Genomic DNA, 19,469 nt, shown 5'->3' with positions numbered 1-19,469 from the left:
AATATTGTTGACTTGTTTCCCCTGTTTTCTGAGGTATCTTAATTATTAAATGAAATTGTTAAGTCAAATCAAATCAATTTATGATTATGTAAGCAATAATTCAAACTGTTGCAATTGACACCCAACAAATCCTCCATGAGCAAACACTTGGTGGCAGTGGGAGGAAAACCTCAGAGAGGTCAGCTGTCCTCTGGGCAGCACACCTTCATATTTATTCTGGGCTACAGTTTTATCATTTCAGTCCTATGTCTACTTTTTTAAAGTGATCCTGAGTGAATGATGAACACACTACACCAACATAAAAGTCTATCTCACTCATCTCTGTTGCTTGTTTTCCTATTATTACATGTTGGAGCTGAAAATGTGAGGATCCTTTATTAATGAAATCTAGAGCTGGATAATCATAAAAAAGAGCGGGAAATCAAGAAACTGAAACTTGAGATCGAGCAACTGGAGTATGAGAAGAACACCCTGCAGTAAATGGTACTTTAAAATGTTTTGTTAAGCATGATTGACATTTTATACTTAAGACTTTTCCTTTTCCAGAACTCTAATAAATAAGAAAGCACATCCTGTGATTGGTGTTTTTTTATTGGGTGAAAAACCGCTGCTGATGGCTTTGTTTGGTCCCATTACTTCCATCTAGTCACCAAAATAACAGAAACGGTGAGCTCATTTTCAGGGAGGATGATCATTGAAGTCAGCGCTTTTTACAGCCGACTTTAAGCCGAAAGTCGGAACAAAAACTGGTCCAGACCAGGTTATGTTGCAGCATCCGTTACCATGGTGATACAGACAGCTTCAAAGAGAGCCGCCTTCGTTACACAGAAAAGTCTGACTTTAGGCTCAACATAGCTCGATAAGGCACTAATCTGTCTTCGGAGTTATTAATCCCCTTCTGACTGCTGTTTTGTTACTTTAAATCTTTCAACTGCTTCTGACACTGTGGACCATAAGATGCTACTACTGAACCTTAAAAAGTGTGTACACATCGAGGTATTTTCATATAAAACTAAAGGTGGCAATACCCAGACTAGACCCAGGAACAACCTGCCCATCAATATAAAATCTGCTGATGTCCTGACTGTCGAAGAACCTCTTGTCTTTTAACACAAAATCATTTGAGCATCTTGTTTATGTGTCTCTTTAGTGTCTGGTTATATTGTGCACATTTTAAAGACTCTTTGATCAATTCTGGTTGTTTGTAAATGTGCTTTATAGTTAAATTTGATTTTGCCCAATCTTCTTTCATGAAAGTGTGACGTTTTTAATGTTTGTGTAAAATAATTAAACTGTAGTATAAACTTCTTCAGTATTTGTGTTTTTTGTATTAGAATGAACTTCTTTAATATCAGTGTTATTGTAAAGTTTTTTTAACAGTAGTGTAAAGGTCTTTAAAATTGTTATAGTTTGAAGAAGAGACCAAAAATAGATTGTGAGGTAGAAAGTACAGTTACAGGTAAAATGCCTCAGTGATCACTTCCTGTCAGTGATGTGTGGTTGTAGTTATTTGTGTGTCTGAGCTGAACCATTGTTGTATTTGTGTGCATTCACATTGTGGTCACGAGTCAATAAATCAAGTGCAGTCTTATCTCGTCCGAGTTGGCGCCGCCTCACTGCCAAGGATGTGACATTGAAGGAGCAGAATAAAAGTCGGGCCCCCAGCAGCTCAGGGCCGTCTGTGCTGGTCTCCTCTGAGCTGCTGGCCGCAGGGATGACTTGGTTTCTGTGTGTTTGTGTGTTTTTGGCTCTAGCCTTGTTAGCACTGAAGTTAAAGCTCAGAGTGTCCACACGAGGCCCCCAGGAGCCCCCTTGCCTTCCTGCACTCCCCCTGATTGGCAGTCTGCTCAGCTTGCGGGGGCCCCAACCTCCTCATTTGCTCTTCAAAGGACTGCAGGAGAAATATGGACAGACATACTCTCTGATGATGGGCCCCCACCCCGTCATCATCATCAACCAGCACAGACATGCCAGAGAGGTCCTGCTGAAGAAGGGGAAGGTGTTTGCAGGAAGACCAAGGACTGTGGGTAACCCCCCCCCCCAAAAAAAATCCCTCCACTGCTATCTTTTGTCTGTCCTCGGCTGTGGTCATTGGTCATTCATGTTGTCTCCTGTCTGTCCCTGTCCTGAAGGTGACCACAGACATCCTGACCAGAGATGGGAAAGACATCGCCTTTGGAGATTATGGGTCTACCTGGAGGTTCCACAGGAAGGTGGTCCATGGAGCTCTGTGCATGTTTGGGGAGGGGTCCTCCTCCATCGAGAAGATCAGTGAGTACACATCTCCAACACTAGTCCTCTGAGCATGAAGCTCACACGCTGCAGCAGGTTTAGGACACCAGGTCAAACCTCGGCAGGTCTGGTCTAAGGTTAAACTCCACAGACCGGAGCTACTTTTTGTTTACTGTGTTCAGTGTCCAGGACTGACGTTGATCTGTCCTGGGTCCTGCTCAGTCTGTGCAGAGGCCCAGGCCCTAAGGTTGGTCCTGTCTGAGTCGGCGGCTGCCGGACTGGCCCTGGATCTGACTCCGGAGTTGACCCGAGCCATTACCAATGTCATCTGCTCTCTCTGCTTCAACTCATCCTACCGCAGAGGAGACCCCGACTTCGAGGCCATGCTGCGCTACAGCCAGGGCATCGTGGACACGGTGGCCAAGGACAGTCTGGTGGACATCTTTCCCTGGTTACAGGTGGGGGGGCAAAAGAGACATTAAACCTCTGAGTCCTAGTTTTCAATGACCCGCAGAAAGACACATGTTCACTTCTGGCCTGTTTCAGGTGTTTCCCAACGCAGACCTGCGTCTCCTGAAGTGGTGCGTCTCCGTCAGGGACAAACTTCTCCAGCAGAAATATGATGAACACAAAGTAAAGACAGCAAGCACAGAGTGGAGCTGGACACGGTGCAGCACAGCAGGCTGCTCAGTTTGTTTGTGTTTGTCTGCCCCTCCCCAGGCCAATTACAGCGACCACGTGCAGAGGGACCTGCTGGACGCCCTGCTGAGAGCCAAACGCAGCGCCGACAACAACAACACAGTGGAGGCCGGATCCGAGTCCGTGGGGCTCAGTGACGACCACCTGCTGATGACAGTGGGAGACATCTTCGGAGCTGGAGTGGAAACGACCACCACGGTGCTGAGATGGGCTGTCATCTACCTGATCCACCACCCTCAGGTGCCCCACACTAACCCAGCTTTCCCCCAGACAGACGCCATGAGGGTCCTTTAACTGTCAGCCATTCCTGTCTGCTTTGACTCCACTGTGATGTGATCACATCAAGAACAAACACATTGGTTTACACACACACGTGTGTGTGTGTTCAGGTGCAGAGGCGTATCCAGGAGGAACTGGACAGTAAGGTGGGGGCAGGGCGCCCTCCCCAGCTCAGTGACAGAGGCAGCCTTCCCTACCTGGAGGCCACCATCAGGGAGGTGCTGCGGATCCGTCCTGTGGCCCCCCTGTTTATCCCCCATGTGGCCCTCAGTGACACCAGGTATTGTCCAACAGTCCCGCCCCTAATCAGTGCATCAGTGGGCGGAGTCTCTAACTGCCCCTGTGTCTCTGCAGCATCGGGGACTTCACCGTGAGGAGGGGGACTCGGGTCATCATCAACCTGTGGTCTCTGCACCACGACGAGGCGGAGTGGGAAAATCCAGACCGGTTCGACCCCGGTGAGTGCAGGTGTAAAAAAAAAGAAAAAAAATTAATTAATTCTCCAAAATCTTGCAAATATGAAAAAAAAAAAAAAAATCAATAAATTTGGAAAACATTCCTGTGAACAGAATGAATATTAAATTCAACTTTTAAACATGTTTGCAAACGTTCTCATCTCTGATTCACAGGTGTGTTTGTAACGTTTAGAACTTTTTCATGAAATTTCCATTTATTTATTTTTCCCTTTGCAGATAAATATTCTCAATGCAAGAATGTACTAATATATCTTATCTATTTAAGGAGGCTTTTCACAACATAGACCTAAATCTATGGGAAAATGTCCCTCCTCCTCCTCAGTAAACGTTTCCCTGATGAGTTCATGGTCTCCATCTCTAGTTTACAGTCTTCAACACAACATGATGTTAATTTTTTAAATGATGCTCCATTTAGAGGGAAACAGAATAGCTAATTTGTTCAGACGAATATTGAAATTAATCTTCTTCCACTTAAACACAATCTTGTCTTTTAAGTGAAGTCAAAATAATCTGAATGCAGAAAAAAGACATTTAGGTGATTTAATGTTGAGTCTAGTGCACAGACTCTGACCTCTCACCTCTGACCCAAACTGTTTCTGTCTGATGTGGATGTAATTTCAGGTTCTGGACAAATTAAACTAAAACTCTGTAGTCCAGCAGGTAAACCGAGTGAAGCAGAACTAATGGCCTCTGAGGTCTGGACATGCGCTGATCCCAGTCTTCTTCCTCTGCAGGTCGGTTCTTGAACAGTGAGGGCACGGCTGTGGTCATCCCGTCATCCAGCTACCTCCCTTTCGGTGCAGGGGTCAGGGTCTGTCTCGGGGAGGCCTTGGCTAAGATGGAGCTCTTCCTCTTCCTGTCCTGGATCCTGCAGCACTTCACCCTCTCTGTCCCAACAGGCCACACTCTACCCAGCCTTGAAGGAAAGTTTGGCGTGGTCCTCCAGCCAGCCAAGTACAAAGTGAACGCTACACCGAGACCAGGTTGGGAGATGGACCAGAACCAGATGTGCTGAGACCGTGTCTTCCACTGTGGACGGGCCTACGAGCCAACAGAAGGTCAGGGATGTAGCGGTGAACAGGAAAGAGTTTCTCTTTGTAATGATTATTTCTTAACTCTGGACTGAACCTGACGAGGGTCCAGACCTGCACCAGCAACAGAGGAGTGCCAGGTTGACCAAGTTCTGGCTTCTGACGAAGTAGGTCCTAACCTGGTTCAAAACTGCAGCTCCACAGCTGATTGGAGAACCACGTTTGTTCGCCTGAGTAGATCCAGGACTCTGGGTCTGGACCTGAGATAGATGTGGTCTTGCAGTCAGTTTCAGGTCACAATATACATACACAACTTTAATCATCCAGGTGTGCTCTCTATAATTAATAATTAATAATTAATAATTAATGAATTATTTAAATTTGTTTGAGTGTGAACAGGCAGAGAATGACAAATCTATGACAAATTATATATAGTAAAAGGCTGTCTTTTATAAGGGGGGTGGCTGCTTTCATTTTCAAAATAAAACTAAATTAAATAAAACTAATCTGGTTTTTTCATTTTATTTGAGTAAAAAAAACTGCAAAACTATTCAATGTTTTAATAAAATCTAACATAAGCTAAAAAAAAGCTAAATAGAAGATCATGATCTTCATCAGGACATTCACTTGACAGGGTCTCTCCCTTCTTGTCTGGCGCACCAATCTCAGCTTGTCAGTCACCACCTGTGTGAAACAGGAGACCTCAGTTGGGTCACCTGGTCACCCCAATGTCAAAATAAAACACTCAAACCTGGATGGGTTGATCAATCACCAGCCTCCAAGTTATAAACAAAGGAGGACACTGTTCAGGAGAAATTAGTTTTATTTCATTCAATTATGATAAGAATTATAAATTTCACTCAGATTGATGGACAGCAGGTTCAGATGGTGTTTTAGTATATGCTGGGATAATAGACAACAGCATTAGCGTGTTAGTGCTAAATGAATCTGTTGGTTAGTTAATACACTAAAACATTCTGCTTATTGTAAAATTCCTCTACAAGCTAACATGTAGCATGTAGCATTCCTCTTTTACTAGAACTGATACTAAAGCTAACATAATGCTGTAAGTTAGCCACAGGCTAACGCAGGTTTAATAAGCTAACTCTGACAGTTGGCTTCTACTCAGATGTAGCAGGATGCTAACGGTGCTCTGAACACCAGCAGTTAACTTTATTCTAACAAAAACTGATTATTTACAACGGTGAAGAAGAAACAAAAACAAATCAGATTGTGCTACAGAGGTCAGAGGTCAGCTTCAGAAAAATTATGTTATAACATGAAAATAAAGAAGTTAAGAAGTTGAGTATGTTTAAAGATGAAGAAGATGAAGATGAACTTTACAGAAGCTGAAGATTCAGAGAAAAGCAGACTGTGACAATTTGTGTTGAGATGAAGCTGAACGTGAAGCAAGTGGAAGATGGGATGAGAAGCCGAGTCCAGGAAGCTCAGATTACAGTGAAGATGAGTTGCAGGTTTGTTAACAAAGTTGACAGGAAATGGAAACAGGACATTCAGCTTCATCTCGGTTCGTGTCAGATGGGTGTTACCGTGGTAACAACTGAGACAAGCTCTGTTCCATGTTCAGATCTGGAACCGGACCAGACCATCCTGGTTTCACTGTGGCTTCTGTTACATTAAGAGGAAACAGTCATTTCTACTTATGAGACACAGAAACATTTTTCTTTGAACTCTGACTCATTTTGTTTTTGACCTGAAGACAATAAAGATTTTACAAAAACAATCAACTCATAGTTAAAAAAACTGAATGAAGTAAAGTGCAAATGATGGATCCTCTGTTTCGTGTGCGTGAAGGATGCCATCTATTGGTGAAACCACAGAGCAGTCCCATCCTGTCCAGACCTGCACTAATCCAGATCCGCCTCAGACCCAGACTGGACCTCGTCTGCTGCTCTGAAACTATTCCAAAAATCAATTTTTAAACTTAAACTTTATCTCAGCCACTGTGTCGTAAATATGTCCCTTATAAGTGAAGAAGCCGGTGACAGTATTGAAGACGTTCGACCCCCCAGGTAGAAAAAAACAAGTGCAAATATTCCCACCAATAAAAACAGGAAGTGTTCCTCTGCTGTGGATATGGCTGTGATGCTGCTCCGTCTGTCACTGTAAACGTTAACTTGCTGTGAGGTCATGGTGGCGCTCCGAGTCATCATGAACCTGGAGGACCATGGTCTGCTGGTTCCGCTCTAACGGATTCTGCTGGACTATGTAGGAGTTCAGCTTCGGTGTGATGGAACCACAAATGGGACAATAAGTCACATGACTTCCACTTCCAACAGACGTCTGACATAGCAGCTCAGGACTCCAGAGAATCCAGTTCAGACCTGACAGAGTCAGAAGTCAGGACCACCTGAGGACCAGTGGGCAGAGACCTGAACCACTGGAGGAGGTGCTGTTACTGGCAGAACCAGTTCAAACCAGATCAGACAAGCCGAGCCGATCACAAGCATGGCAAAGTTCAGATCTGATTTGTGATCGATCACCTGAGACACAAGTTCCCGGTGAGGAAGACCTTCATGCTGTGGTCCAGGGGTTGGTTGGTACTGGACTGGTTCCAGGATAAAGGTTCTAGCTTCAGTTTTGTTCTTTTTTTTAAGTCAGTTCCTGGATCCAGTCCAGACCCACAGGATCTTCACACAACATCCAACCTGCATCTGTTGTGTGATGCTGGTGCCTGGACGCCTCAGGGAGGGGTCTCAGCAGACCCTGTGGGTCAGGAGTTTAGATAATGAGGGAGTGGCAGAGGCGACCAGCAGGAGGAGGAGGAAAGTGTCAGTTCTCAGCCAATGACAGAGCCAGAGCTGCCTGGAGAGCTGCCTCTTCATCAATGCTGTAGTCCTGAGAAGAGAGAGGGACAGTCAGGTCGGCTGACCAGGACCCCCACAGACCACTGAAGACCAGAAGTCTTGGTCAGATCTACCAAAGAACTACACACTGAACTCACAACGAAGGTGTCATAGGAGAACTTGTGTCTGTGCAGAAGATGCTGGAGGAAGTTGGAGCTCTTGTAGCTAGGATCTCCCCACGGCATGGCTGAACACACCGGGCAAACCTGAACACACACATTTAAAATATGAACAAAAGAGGAAACAAGAAGTATCAGTGTCAGCTGAGGTTTTGGTTCGAGGACTATGATTCCCTCACCACTTTGTTGGGGTCGTTGCGGTGGTTCTCCATACAGTGTTTCACCAGCTCCTGCTGGTCCAGGTTTCTCGTCCCACAGAACGGACACACAAAGGTAGACCTGTTTGGAATATTGCTACATGAGGGAGGACACACACACAGAGGGGAAGATGAGTTAGCATGGACTGTTTTGTCATTCCTTCTACACAGATCAAATCAAATCAGATTTATTTATATTGTGCCAAATCATAACAAAGTTACATCAAGACACTAACCCAGATCTACAGCAGGTCTGGACCAAACTCTTTATAAAATGATTTATGAGACCCAACAGATCCTCGATGAGCAGGAAAGACCTGCTTTAAGAGTCCTCCTCAGGCAGGGCTGCTTCCCCCAGCAGTCTCAGCCTATAGCAGCAGAGCTAAAGAGCAGATGGACTTTGACTTTTTAACTATAAGCTCTGTCATACAGAAAGGTTTTAAGCCTGGTCTTGAAAATTGCTGGAAAATCCACCCCCCGGACCAATACCTACAAGAAGAGCCTGATAATTCAAAGATCTCCCTCCAGATTTACTCTTGGAGACTCTAGGAATCACAAGTAAACCTCCATCTAGAGAGCGGAGTGGCCTGCTAGGACAGTAAGGAACTATGAGCTCTCTGAGATATGATGGAGTTTGGTCATTAAGAGCTTTATACGTTAAAAGAAGGATTTTGAATTCTACTCTGTATTTTACCAGCAGCCAATGAAGAGGAGCTAACACAGGAGAGATGGGATCTCTTTTCCTTTAGATAGCGTTTCTCTCAGGTGCTTAGGACCAAGTATAATAACTTGTCTTTATCTGAATTTAGAAGTAGAAAGTTACGGTTGATCCAGACTTTTATGTCTTCAAGATATGTCTGCAGTTTAACTATCTGACTGACTTCATTTAGCTTCATTGATAAATATAGCTGAGTGTCATCTGCATAGCAGCAGAAATTGTTGCTGTGCTTCCTGATAATGTTGCCTAAAGGAAGCAGATATAAAGTGAGGAGGATTGGTCCAAGTACCGAACCCTGCGGGACTCCATGACTGACTACAGGTCATGAGGAGGAGCTGTTGTTAACATGAACAAACTGATGTCTATCTAATAAGTAGGATTTGAGCCACCTTAGTGTAGTTCCTTTAATTCCAATGTCATGTTCCAGTCTCTGTAGTAAAATATTATGATCTATGGTGTCGAATGCAGCACTAAGATCTAGAAGGAGAAGTATGGAGGCTGATCCATTGTCTGAGGCCATTAGAATGTCATTGGAGACTTTAACCAGCGCTGTTTCTGTGCTATGATGGGCTCTAAATCCTGACTGAAACTCTTCAAGCAAACCGTTCCCATCCAGATTGTTGTGTAATTGGTTTCTTACTTTCTCATTGATTTTAGAAATGAATGGAAGGTTTGATATGGGTCTATAGTTGGCCAAAACATCTGGATCAAGGTTCGGTTTTTTAAGTTGGGGTTTGATGACTGCAGTCTGAAGAGTCTGAGGTACATAACCCAAAGATAAGGTCAGGTTAATCAGATTTGGAATGAACGGCTCAGTTAAGTTGAAAATCTCTTTAAAGAGGCTGGTCAGCACTGGGTCTAAAAGACAGGTTGATGGTCTAGAAGACTAAGTATAGAAGCTGGCTCTGAGAGATTCAGAGATGAGAATGACTCCAGATGTAAAAGAGGCGTTGCGGTTGATTCAGCAGCTGCAGAACTTAGTAGATTATTGTCTAATGTAGGTAAGAGCTGATGAATTCTTTCTCTGATTGTTAGACTGTCAGACAGACACACACTCTACCTGGGTATAGGCTGGGATGTGGGAATCATCGGAACAAACTTAGGACAGTTGTTGATCTGCTCCTGCACCTTCGAACAGGAAGTGATGTGGGACCTCATCTTCACCAGAGCCACCTGACAACACACACACACACACACACACACAATAACGGTGTCTTCGTATCTTAACAGTTGTATTTCATGTTAATCATATGATGATGACAATGTCCCCCAACCTTCTTGCTGCAGCCCCTGCAGGGAGCTTTGTATGAGGCCAGCTGCTTCTCCACGCTGGAGGAGCGCTCCACCTTCTTGGGGTCGAAGGGCACGCGACAGAGAGGGCAGAGGGGGGAAGTCACCTGAAGACATGGCTGCAGACACTCACCACAGAACCTGGTGGGGGAACATTAACATTAACTCAACACAACATGAGACACTGGAGCCAGGTGTTTTCACATATAAATGTGTGTGTGTGCACAGCATCAGTGCCTCATGTTTGATCCACAGCAGTTAAAATAGCTGCATTTCCCAAAAACAGAAATAGATGTGAAAAGCTCAGATTAGAAACGGTCTCAACAGGGAGTGATCATCATATTGATGTGTCTTTTACTGTAAACATTTGAGCTTATGTTCAGCAGAAAGATGTCCATTTTATTATCACCTATCTTCATAAGTTCTATAAAAAAGCATGTTAATTATTAGAAGACATCGATATGATTGGTGTGAACCTGATCAAGTTTATTAAAATTGAAAACAAAGAAGTAACCGGAAAATTCATCCTGACGTTTCACTCAGCGTCATGTATGTGACGTCACACGTGCGTTTATCACCTGCCGCAGGTGATGTCACATGTTTTACTCAGCTGTTACAAACCACACAACCCGACACACACACACACGCGCGCGCCGGGACTTTACGTGTGAGCGCAGCTGCTGATGCTGACGGGTTTGTGATACACCTCCAGGCAGATCGGGCAGGAGAACTGGTGCTCAATGCCGTCCCCCGGGGCCCCCGGGGCCGCCGAGGAGCCGCCGCCGGGCTGCTGTTGCTGGAGGAGGAGCTGGCTGCCCGCAGAGACGAAGCTCCGGAACATCGCCATCACGGAGCCGGAGAGGATCCGTCGATGACAGCTCGCTCCGGGTTCAGAGAGGCGGCGACCGGCCGGCGGACACGGAGCCTGTTCGAGTCCCGCGCTGTTACACGAGCCTCGGCCTCATAAAGACACGTCCCCGGGCTGGGGGGGCCGCTCCGGGCGGGTAAACACCGGCAGCTGGGCCGGTCCGGCGTCAACATGGTGCAGGACGGTGACCTGAATAACGGCGCAGATCTGCGGCGGCCTGAGCTCCATCCGGCTGCTGCTCAGATCAGCGGCACGCTCAAAGGCTCATGGGAGATGTAGTCCGCCCCGCACTCCGCCCCGGGGCCGTCCTCCTCAGAACTACAACCCCGAGCTGCGTCACTGCCGTACGGTGGCCGTACGGTAACCGGCTGGGACAAATGGGACGAAATTCGTGTTGCCAATCATCACATCCCGCTAAAGCGGGAACCGGCAGCTGACCGGAAATGATTAACCCGACCGGAACATCAAGTCCAAAGCAATCAAACTGCCGGAGCAGGATCCGAACGAGCCCAGCTGGTGGCGATGTTACGTCAGGAGGACGGCCGTGTACGTCATCAAATGGGGCCGCGATCGGACACGTGACGCAGCCTGTCCGTCTCCGTGTATGTTTGTGAGATTTCCATCATGTGTCAGGTAGACGAGCACTACGAGGAAGGACTGGAGCGCGCGGAGGTGCCCAGGTAGGTTCTGACGTCGGGGAGGGGGGTCAGAGTCCGACCAGGACCCGACGGTCTGGACCAGGAGGGGCACCATGGGACCTGATCCTGATGTCGGTCTTCTTCAGTGTTTCCAGGAAATGTGTGAAGTGTAAAGAGGCGGAAGCGACTGTGGTAATCAGGGCGGGAGACTCGTTCTGCAGGTGAGGGGGGGTTGGCGGGGGGGGGGCTGGGGGCGTTGGGGGCGTTGGGGGCGTTGTTCTACATGTAGAATGACTGACTCTTCATCCTCCTCTTCCTCAGGACCTGCTTCAGGGAGTACTTCATCCACAAGTTTAGAGCCATGCTGGGAAAGAACCGGATCATCTTTCCAGGAGAGAAGGTGGACGTGGACTCTGCTGGACGTCAGTCGTCCTCAGGTGTCTCTGTACCTGCTCAGTAACTGTCTCTGTGTCCAGGTGCTGCTGGCGGTCTCTGGAGGACCATCATCATCTTCAATGCTCCGTCAAGTCCAAGAGGTTTGTTTCCTGTTGTTACAGTGAGGACAGAATGTCCCGGTCCATATCCGTCTTGGTCCAGTTCCGTCCAGTTCCATCCTGGTCCATATCTTCTTGGTCCAGTTCCGTCCAGTTCTGTCCTCTGTCCTCATACTCTGAGTTTGACCCAGTGATCTCTGTCTCCTCAGGGTTTGAGTCAAAATGCTCACAAGAAGCTGAGGTTCTGTCCAGGGATCATCTTCATCGACGGTAAATGAGAAGAGGACACGCTGGAGGCTCAGTGGACACAGAGCTGACTGTTGTTGTTTGATGTTGTGTGTTTTCAGAGGGGGGGGTTGTGGGACAGTCCGTGGAGCAGAGACGGAGGACGGCAGGGGAGCTGCTGACTGTGTTCAGAGCCGCTGGGTTCCCTGTCCACATGGTTCCTCTGGAGCAGGTGAGGTCATCGCTTCGTGGTCAGCCGTCCAATCCCATTGGAGTCATCGGAGACAACCTGACTGTTTCCTCATCCGTCCTCTCAGGTTCTGGATCTGCCCAGTTCCATTCTGGCCTCGGCTTCATTGGCCTCCAAGAGAACGGCCAGCTCCTACAAGGTGGCGGTGGACCGCTTCGTCCGGACGGATGGCGGCAGCAGTCTGACACCGCAGGACCAGGAAGTGATGTTATTACCGCCAGTTAACCAGTCACAGACACAAGCGCTGCAGCAGCTGATGATGTCAGCAACGACACTGACAGCCAGACAGGAGCTGCTGAACACACTGAGGTCAGGGGGCGGGACTACGCTTTGGTGGTCAGGTGGGGGGCTCCTGGCTTAGGTTCTGACCTATAACCTTTGTGACCTCACAGGCTTCACCTGCTGGTCCACACAGCTCGAAGCAAAGGATACAACAAAGTGATGCTGGGAGACAACGGAACCAGAGCAGCCGTCAAACTGGTGTCCAGCATCGCACTGGGGAGGGGGGCTCAGCTGGCCCAGGACACTGTGAGTGAGACAGTCTTTGTGACAAAGAGAGAGACAGACAGTCTGTGTGTGTGAGACAGAGAGAGAGAGAGAGAGAGAGAGACAGACAGTCTGTGTGACAGAGAGAAAGACAGACAGTCTGTGTGAGAGAGAGAGGGAGGAAGAGTGAGACAGTCTGTGTGACAAAGAGAAAGACAGTCTGTGAGAGAGAGAGAGAGAGAGAGAGAGACACACACTCATTTAGTGTGTGTGTGCGTGCGTTGTAGGGTTTCTCTGACTCCAGGTTTGGTGACATCATCTTAGTTCGCCCAATGAGAGACTACTCAGCTAAAGAGATTTCTTACTACAATTACTTGTTCAGCGTCCCGTCTGTCTTCATACCTGCTCTGGACACAAAGGTGAGTTGGCCCAGAAAGTGATATCATCATGACATCACAACAAGTGTCTCAGGTTGTGTCCAAAGCCACCCCCTCCTCCCTACAGGGAGATGAATGTAGTGGACTGTATTGGACACTACTTTTGGCGCAGCTAATTGCGTCATTGCTGTCATTTTGCTCTCCTCTCACTGTTCCTTGTTCTGCTGGAATCGCCATTTTTGCTGCAAGCGCAGTGCATCATGGGATATCTTGCGTGGTCGTGACGGGTTAGTGACCATCGGCTATTCTCTACTTTTCACAATGCATTGTGGGACACGTTGAGTGCACTACATTTTCTCACAACACATTCGGACACCACTACAAAATGACGAGCTCACTATATAGTAATTAGGGGGCGGTTTTGGACACAGCCTCAGTCTCACTTTGTCTCACGGAGACGCAGCACTTCATGTGCCCATGATAAGTGCTTTGGTCCGTTGGCCTCGTCATGTTTGTCCCTTAGACGGTAGACAAATCCAGCATTCAGCATCTGACCGAGATCTTCATCACCAAACTGCAGGCCGACTTCCCGTCCACCGTCAGCACTGTCTACAGGTCAGTGAATGCTACGCAGTGTTTGCCTGTGACATGGAGTCCAAACTTATCAGTGATCTTGTCTCCTGTAGGACCAGTGAGAAGCTGCAGACAGTCTGTAGGGGCCCGTCCACCCCAGAGCACACCACCCGCTGTCTGCTCTGTGTCTGTGACCTGGACACTGCTACAGGTGAGTGGACAGGTCAGGGTGGGTCTGGACAGAACAGGTGAAGACAGGTTGTTTCACTGAGGTCCTCCCTCCTGTCTCCTTCCTCGTCCCTTCTCTCAGAGGAAGCCTCAGCCTTCCAGGCCACATTGACTTCAGAGCAGCTGTCTGTAGGACCTTCAGGAGCTGCTAGGACTGAGACCCAGAGACAGGATCCAGGTAGAGGACACATGTAATACGTGACCTGTGAATCTGTCCCTTGTATTGTTTCCCTTGATCCCAGAATCTGAATGACTGAATCTGTTTCCAGTGGGGCTGAACCAAGCTGCCCCCCCCAGACAATGCTGCCCTTCAGGGGGAGGAGCTGAGGACTGTGGGAGAGCAGCAAGCGGTGGAGGCTGCTGTTCGTCAGCCAGGTGAGACCCACTTGGTTCTGGATTTGATGTCATTGGTTTTGCAGTATCAACATAAAATGTGTATTTGTGGGTTAGTGGCAGGAACCTAGTCTGGTCCCAGTTCTGGCTCCTTCTCCTGGTTTGTGTCAGAGCAGTAAACTGTTGTGATCTTCAGACTCCACCTCTCTGTCCACTGTTTTAGGCTCCTGGTGGGGTCCGATCTCAGGAGCCTGTTGTGTTATAGTTGTCAGCTCATGGTCAAAGACTTGGTAGGTGAAAACACCTGCACAGGTAAACAGACCGAATGTGATATCACTGATGTTTGACATGAAGTCTGCTGTCTCATCCAGGCGTCAGTGGAAAGTCTTCCTCACTACATCCTGTCTGAGGCTCAGAGGAGGCAGAGGAGGTGAGATCTGAACCAGTCTTGCTTCAGAATAAGACCAGTTCAACATCAGTGGTCAAATCTGGAACTAAGATGTGTTGTTCTTGCAGGTCTCAGATGAGAGACGAGATCAGTGACTTCCTCCTTGGTGATGATGAAGGTTAGCTCATCCTGAAGGAGGGATTGCTTTGTTTTAGATTTACTGTTATCAATAAAGTTTTTATTCAAAACTCTTCCATTGTGACAGTTTTTCAGTAGCAGCTGACAGAGCTCAGTCAAAACCAGACCAGATTCATTCATGAAGTCTGGATGATCACCCTGTACAAACATCCAGATATTAGTCGGATCCAGGCTTTTATGAAACTGAACACTACTGAGATGACATCGAAATCCCAGATAAAAATCATCAGGTTGTGATGTCAATCTGAGCTCTAAACTGGAAACGTGAAGTCTGAATAAATAAACAGATGAAGGTCAAAGTTCTGAGAATCGCTGAAAGTGCAGTTTTATTGAAAAGACAAGACGAGTCTACAACTATTTTCACACACACACACACACACACAAGTATTTACAGAATGATTCACTTTAGAGTCAAATGTCTCAGATTTTGTTAATGGCGGCAGCAGGCAACGTTGACTTATCCAGGTCGTCAAAGTACGGGTGAGTCATGGCCTCCCGTGCTGAGATCCGCTTGGGGGGGTTGTAGGTCAACATTTTCTAAAGAGAAGAGGCAGGACAACAGTTTTCTGTACCCACATTCTGTCTTTTGTTTTTCATGTATACATATATATTATTAAAAAAACAAAAAAAAAAAAAAGTCCAAATTCAGACTCCGCTCAACCTCATCTGATTCTGTCTGATCAAACAGGAACTAACTAAAAACACTCTGAATGTCTCCTTCTCCAAAGAAAAGTTCCTCTCATGTGTTTGGGTCGTTTCTGTCTTTATCTGATCAGGAGTTCTGCTCATTAATGATGAAAAATCAGCTCCAAATATCTGACTGTCTTTATTCTGTCAACACAATAAACTCAAACATACAGGACTTATCCAGAGACTCTGATTGGCTGTGACATCACCCACCGGAGCCAATAGGAGCGTCTGACGTAGAGATGTGACTCTAGACGTCACTATCAAAGATGGAGGATGAGAATGGACGGATGAACACACAGAAGGAGTCAGAGTCAGACTGATCCAGACCCCGATCAGCTGATTCTGAAGGAAACAGCAGCTGATGGAGGAGGAGCTAAGCTATTTTACTGCCAGAACTGTTATTAATGTGACAGTGACATTGGAGCAGCACACAAATGCCAAGAAAATCTAACATTTGTTGGTAGGCTTTTATGAAAGACCCCTTTATCAGAGTTTCATTTACATTTTATCATTCATATTACAGGAACTGCATTTTGCTGCTCACTTGGAGTTTCTGAAAGAGTGGAAAACTCACAAATAAATAATTTGACTCAGTGGCTTGCAGTGCATCTTTGGTTCGTCATATCAAATATCAGACTGTTGAATTGTATCCGATCAGTAGTTACTGTTTGGTTAATGTATCTGATCATGTGTATCGTATTGGCTGATAATCCATTGATCAGGTTTGTCATGTATTCATTCTGATACTCAGGCACTTACTGCCAGGAGGTCCAGGCCGTTCTTATCCAGGTTCTTCACCATGGATGACAGATTCCCAGACTTCCACTTGGGGAAAGTGTTTTTGTAGTCAGGCAGACTCTCCACCTCTGGCCACACATCGTTGTTTGGGGTTCCCAGAGTCCTGGAAGTGCAGATACACAACAAAGGAGGGGCTCACAGGCTGCTGCTCATTGGTTGAATACAAAGCCTTATCGTCACATGGACATTCAAACAGCTCCAAATGATTGTACTGATAAACAGACTGGCTCAAAGGAGCCTGTTTTCTGAGTCACAAAATATGAGGGACTGACAGCTGATGAGGCTCTAACAAAACAGATGTGTTCTGTTGGTCTACCTGAAGATCCTGAAGAGCTGGTCGATCTCTGAATCTCCATGGAACAGGGGCTTCTTAGTGGCCAGTTCAGCAAAGATGGTTCCAGTGCTCCAGACGTCAACAGGGGTTGAGTACCGGGGGGAACCCAGGAGAACTTCTGGAGCTCGGTACCAGAGCGTTACAACCTGAGGACACACATGGGTTCCATGCTGTTAAAAGCTGTTTGATAATGAATGGTTACTGTCCCACAGGGGTGGGGACACTCACCTCGTGGGTGTAGACCCGGACAGGAACTCCAAAGGCCCGAGCCAGGCCAAAGTCTGCCAATTTGATAACTCCCTTGTTGTCGATCAGGAGGTTCTGTGGTTTCAGGTCCCGGTGGAGGACTCGGCGGCAGTGACAGAAATAAATGCCCTCCAAGATCTGGTAGAGGTAACTCTGGGGGTGGGGGGGGGGGGTAAGTTTTTTTTTTTTCCTTTTTAACATTTGTCCGCACATGCTCACAGGCACATATGGTGCAGCAGCAGAGAGAAAAAAGGTGCAGTGATCAAGTGGACTGTTGACTGCCCACTATGCCTGGACGGCATGAGTAGACAGCTTACTACTCACTGTACATTCTATTATTTTTGTTTGTTTGCACATACAGAATTATTGTATCATTCCATTTTACATCCCTACACACAACACCTCAGCTTCTACTACTAAGATTTGCTGCCAAACAAAATTTCATCGTTTCTCAGTACGACAATAAAGCTTCTTCTATGATTGCTTACTATGCATTGATGTCACCAAATCCTGTCTCATGATCCTGTTTTCATAGAGACCAGCAGAGACAGTTACTGGTCAACCAATTAGAAAAACTGACAAATATTCAACTCACCATTTTACCATAACACAGGTGAACTGCACACACACCTTGACTAGCATCGGCTCCATGTACTGTCCCGAGGGGATGGAGTCCAGGTACTTCTTGAGGTCCATGGACAGGAACTCAAAGATGAGGTAGAGACGAGACTCCTGCATCAGGACATCCAGGAGTCTAGGTATACACAGTGACACACAAGTTAGGTTGTCATCATCATGTAACAAAGTGTTCCAGTAAAACTTCGATCCTGTATTGTTTGTTGAATATTTCTCTCTTTATACTTTACACTGACTCATCAATGATTTCTCCCCTTCACTGCCCGCTCATATAGTCAGTTGATTGTCATCATTGTGTTTTACCTTGAAAACATCAGTGAGTCAAACTTGGCTCTCCAGTCAGTTCAGACTGATGCTTGATCTCCATTGATGAAGGTGATGAGAAATTAGTGAAAACTAACCCTAACATCTATTTCTATGACTGCAACATGATGGGAAAAATTATCACATTGCAATATGATAATTTCAGTTGAAATAGACCTTTGTGGAATGTATTTTCACAAAAAAAAAAATATAAATAAATAAATTGGGGGGGGGGGGGGAATCGATAATTATGCTTGTTGGTCTTCTTCCAAACAAGCAAATATTTCCCCTCATGTCTGGAAACATGATCTGTTGTTGGAACATCTGTGGCATCACAACATTGATGCTACAAAACAGTTATGACACATTTTACTTTCATCAAAAAAATTGCTCATTCAATTTGGTTTTGCTTTACACTGCATGGTGGCTTCGAATGTATTTTGATTAATTGTGCAGCTCTAATTTGTACACAACATGCTGATATTATTTTGTAGAGACAGATTAACAGCTGTTGTATCTTTTGGTCTGACATGGTGCTTACTAGTGGAAGTGGAGCGAAAGCAGTAACACCTATTACAGACTGAGATGACAGCAACGACCTCAGAGTTGATGATCTCTAAACTCTCCACACAGCGAACCCACCGCACGACGTTGGGATGTTTCAGCTCCTGGAGCAGAGACACCTCCCTGACAGCGGTGCTGGGGACCCCCTCCTCCTCGCTCTCTAGGCGGATCTTCTTCATGGCGACAACCTGCCCGGTCACCTTGTGTCGGCCTTTATACACCACTCCATAGGTGCCTGCAGGGACATGTGAGGTGTGAGACAGACAAACAAACTGCAGCCATGACTGACTGACTGACTGAAGCAGCCAAACACCGACCTTCTCCAATTTTCTCTATTTTCAGATAGTCTTCCATTTCCACCTGAAAAAGAAAAGGTCAGATTTCAACATGCGTCATGATTTCCCAGGATCCTCAGCTCTCCAGGTGTGACCACCGACACATCAGCTCACTAACTGACTTCAGGCTGCTGACGTCATGACCAGCAGCCTTGTGGACCGACTGGACCGCGCATTAACGTTAGCTGGATGTAGACTGAACGTCGTTTTAACGTCGTTCTGTCCGGTATCAGCGGTCAGTTACAGGTGAGCCAGTGAGCGTCGACATCAACTGCTGGTTAGTCGACCAGCGTTAGCTTAGCTCATGCTAACGGTATCGAGTCTATCTTCTACCTTCTTATTGGCGGCTGTTTGGGTCCAGACTTTTTGAGTCCCGATCCTGGAGCTCCCTGACGGACGGTCCAGCTGAGGTGGGGCCGGGTTAAACGCAGATATGAGCCGCCAGAGAACGTTGTGACTTCGGCCAGAGTCCGTCCGATCTGCCGCTGGAATCTGCGCTCACTCTTTTGAATTCACCGCAGTTCGGCAGCGGTTCAAAACTGACCAATCAGATCACACGCTGCGCTTCAAAACAGCCAATCAAGGAAGGGAATGAGG

The 19,469-nt window shown here is 46.7% G+C and overlaps 4 protein-coding genes across 4 annotated transcripts; 2 read left to right on the top strand and 2 right to left on the bottom strand.

The window, feature by feature from the left end:
- Positions 1 to 1,714: 1,714 nt before the first annotated feature.
- cyp17a1 (cytochrome P450, family 17, subfamily A, polypeptide 1) lies at positions 1,715 to 4,701 on the top strand. Its single transcript, XM_029520523.1, has 8 exons — positions 1,715 to 2,023; positions 2,133 to 2,271; positions 2,455 to 2,690; positions 2,779 to 2,865; positions 2,953 to 3,171; positions 3,321 to 3,490; positions 3,565 to 3,668; positions 4,421 to 4,701. The coding sequence occupies exons 1-8, from the start codon at positions 1,715 to 1,717 to the stop codon at positions 4,699 to 4,701; spliced, it is 1,545 nt and encodes a 514-aa protein (XP_029376383.1).
- An 837-nt stretch (positions 4,702 to 5,538) lies between these two features.
- On the bottom strand, positions 5,539 to 11,560 carry rnf166 (ring finger protein 166). The gene is made up of 6 exons (XM_029520524.1): positions 10,574 to 11,560; positions 9,893 to 10,049; positions 9,679 to 9,791; positions 7,883 to 7,997; positions 7,683 to 7,790; positions 5,539 to 7,576 (listed from the first exon to the last, which is right to left on the bottom strand). Exons 1-6 carry the CDS (start codon positions 10,753 to 10,755, stop codon positions 7,511 to 7,513), a joined length of 741 nt encoding a protein of 246 aa, XP_029376384.1. The 5' UTR covers positions 10,756 to 11,560; the 3' UTR covers positions 5,539 to 7,510.
- On the top strand, positions 10,579 to 15,019 carry ctu2 (cytosolic thiouridylase subunit 2 homolog (S. pombe)). Its single transcript, XM_029520522.1, has 16 exons — positions 10,579 to 11,456; positions 11,561 to 11,635; positions 11,736 to 11,814; positions 11,891 to 11,950; positions 12,118 to 12,178; positions 12,256 to 12,365; positions 12,451 to 12,692; positions 12,776 to 12,911; positions 13,157 to 13,288; positions 13,770 to 13,861; positions 13,933 to 14,030; positions 14,130 to 14,225; positions 14,317 to 14,422; positions 14,604 to 14,670; positions 14,752 to 14,810; positions 14,897 to 15,019. The coding sequence occupies exons 1-16, from the start codon at positions 11,401 to 11,403 to the stop codon at positions 14,949 to 14,951; spliced, it is 1,524 nt and encodes a 507-aa protein (XP_029376382.1). The 5' UTR covers positions 10,579 to 11,400; the 3' UTR covers positions 14,952 to 15,019.
- Positions 15,020 to 15,275: 256 nt separating this feature from the next.
- Positions 15,276 to 19,374, bottom strand: cdk1 (cyclin dependent kinase 1). Its single transcript, XM_029520610.1, has 8 exons — positions 19,206 to 19,374; positions 18,855 to 18,897; positions 18,616 to 18,772; positions 17,665 to 17,788; positions 17,017 to 17,187; positions 16,771 to 16,934; positions 16,416 to 16,557; positions 15,276 to 15,503 (listed from the first exon to the last, which is right to left on the bottom strand). The coding sequence occupies exons 2-8, from the start codon at positions 18,889 to 18,891 to the stop codon at positions 15,387 to 15,389; spliced, it is 912 nt and encodes a 303-aa protein (XP_029376470.1). The 5' UTR covers positions 18,892 to 18,897; positions 19,206 to 19,374; the 3' UTR covers positions 15,276 to 15,386.
- Positions 19,375 to 19,469: the final 95 nt, after the last annotated feature.

Source organism: Echeneis naucrates, chromosome 15 (assembly GCF_900963305.1).
Source record: "Echeneis naucrates chromosome 15, fEcheNa1.1, whole genome shotgun sequence".
NCBI lineage: Eukaryota > Metazoa > Chordata > Actinopteri > Carangiformes > Echeneidae > Echeneis > Echeneis naucrates.
This window is presented reverse-complemented; position numbering and strand designations above follow the sequence as displayed.

Bases quoted from the DNA above. Each gene is read 5' to 3' on its own strand.
- rnf166 (XM_029520524.1), bottom strand. From the start codon at position 10,755: ATGGCGATGTTCCGGAGCTTCGTCTCTGCGGGCAGCCAGCTCCTCCTC. The intron at 10,050-10,573 runs GTAAAGTCCCGG...TTCCCCCACCAG, and splicing joins ATCAGCAGCTGCGCTCACAC to GTTCTGTGGTGAGTGTCTGC. The intron at 7,577-7,682 runs GTGAGTTCAGTG...CTCTCTTCTCAG, and splicing joins TCTCCTATGACACCTTCGTT to GACTACAGCATTGATGAAGA.
- ctu2 (XM_029520522.1), top strand. From the start codon at position 11,401: ATGTGTCAGGTAGACGAGCACTACGAGGAAGGACTGGAGCGCGCGGAG. The intron at 12,179-12,255 runs GTAAATGAGAAG...GTGTGTTTTCAG, and splicing joins AGGGATCATCTTCATCGACG to AGGGGGGGGTTGTGGGACAG. The intron at 12,366-12,450 runs GTGAGGTCATCG...CCGTCCTCTCAG, and splicing joins ACATGGTTCCTCTGGAGCAG to GTTCTGGATCTGCCCAGTTC.
- cdk1 (XM_029520610.1), bottom strand. From the start codon at position 18,891: ATGGAAGACTATCTGAAAATAGAGAAAATTGGAGAAG. The intron at 16,935-17,016 runs GTGAGTGTCCCC...GTGTGTCCTCAG, and splicing joins TCCGGGTCTACACCCACGAG to GTTGTAACGCTCTGGTACCG. The intron at 15,504-16,415 runs GTAAGTGCCTGA...TCTTCTCTTTAG, and splicing joins ACGGCCTGGACCTCCTGGCA to AAAATGTTGACCTACAACCC.
- cyp17a1 (XM_029520523.1), top strand. From the start codon at position 1,715: ATGACTTGGTTTCTGTGTGTTTGTGTGTTTTTGGCTCTAGCCTTGTTA. The intron at 2,024-2,132 runs GTGGGTAACCCC...CCTGTCCTGAAG, and splicing joins TTGCAGGAAGACCAAGGACT to GTGACCACAGACATCCTGAC. The intron at 3,172-3,320 runs GTGCCCCACACT...GTGTGTGTTCAG, and splicing joins ACCTGATCCACCACCCTCAG to GTGCAGAGGCGTATCCAGGA.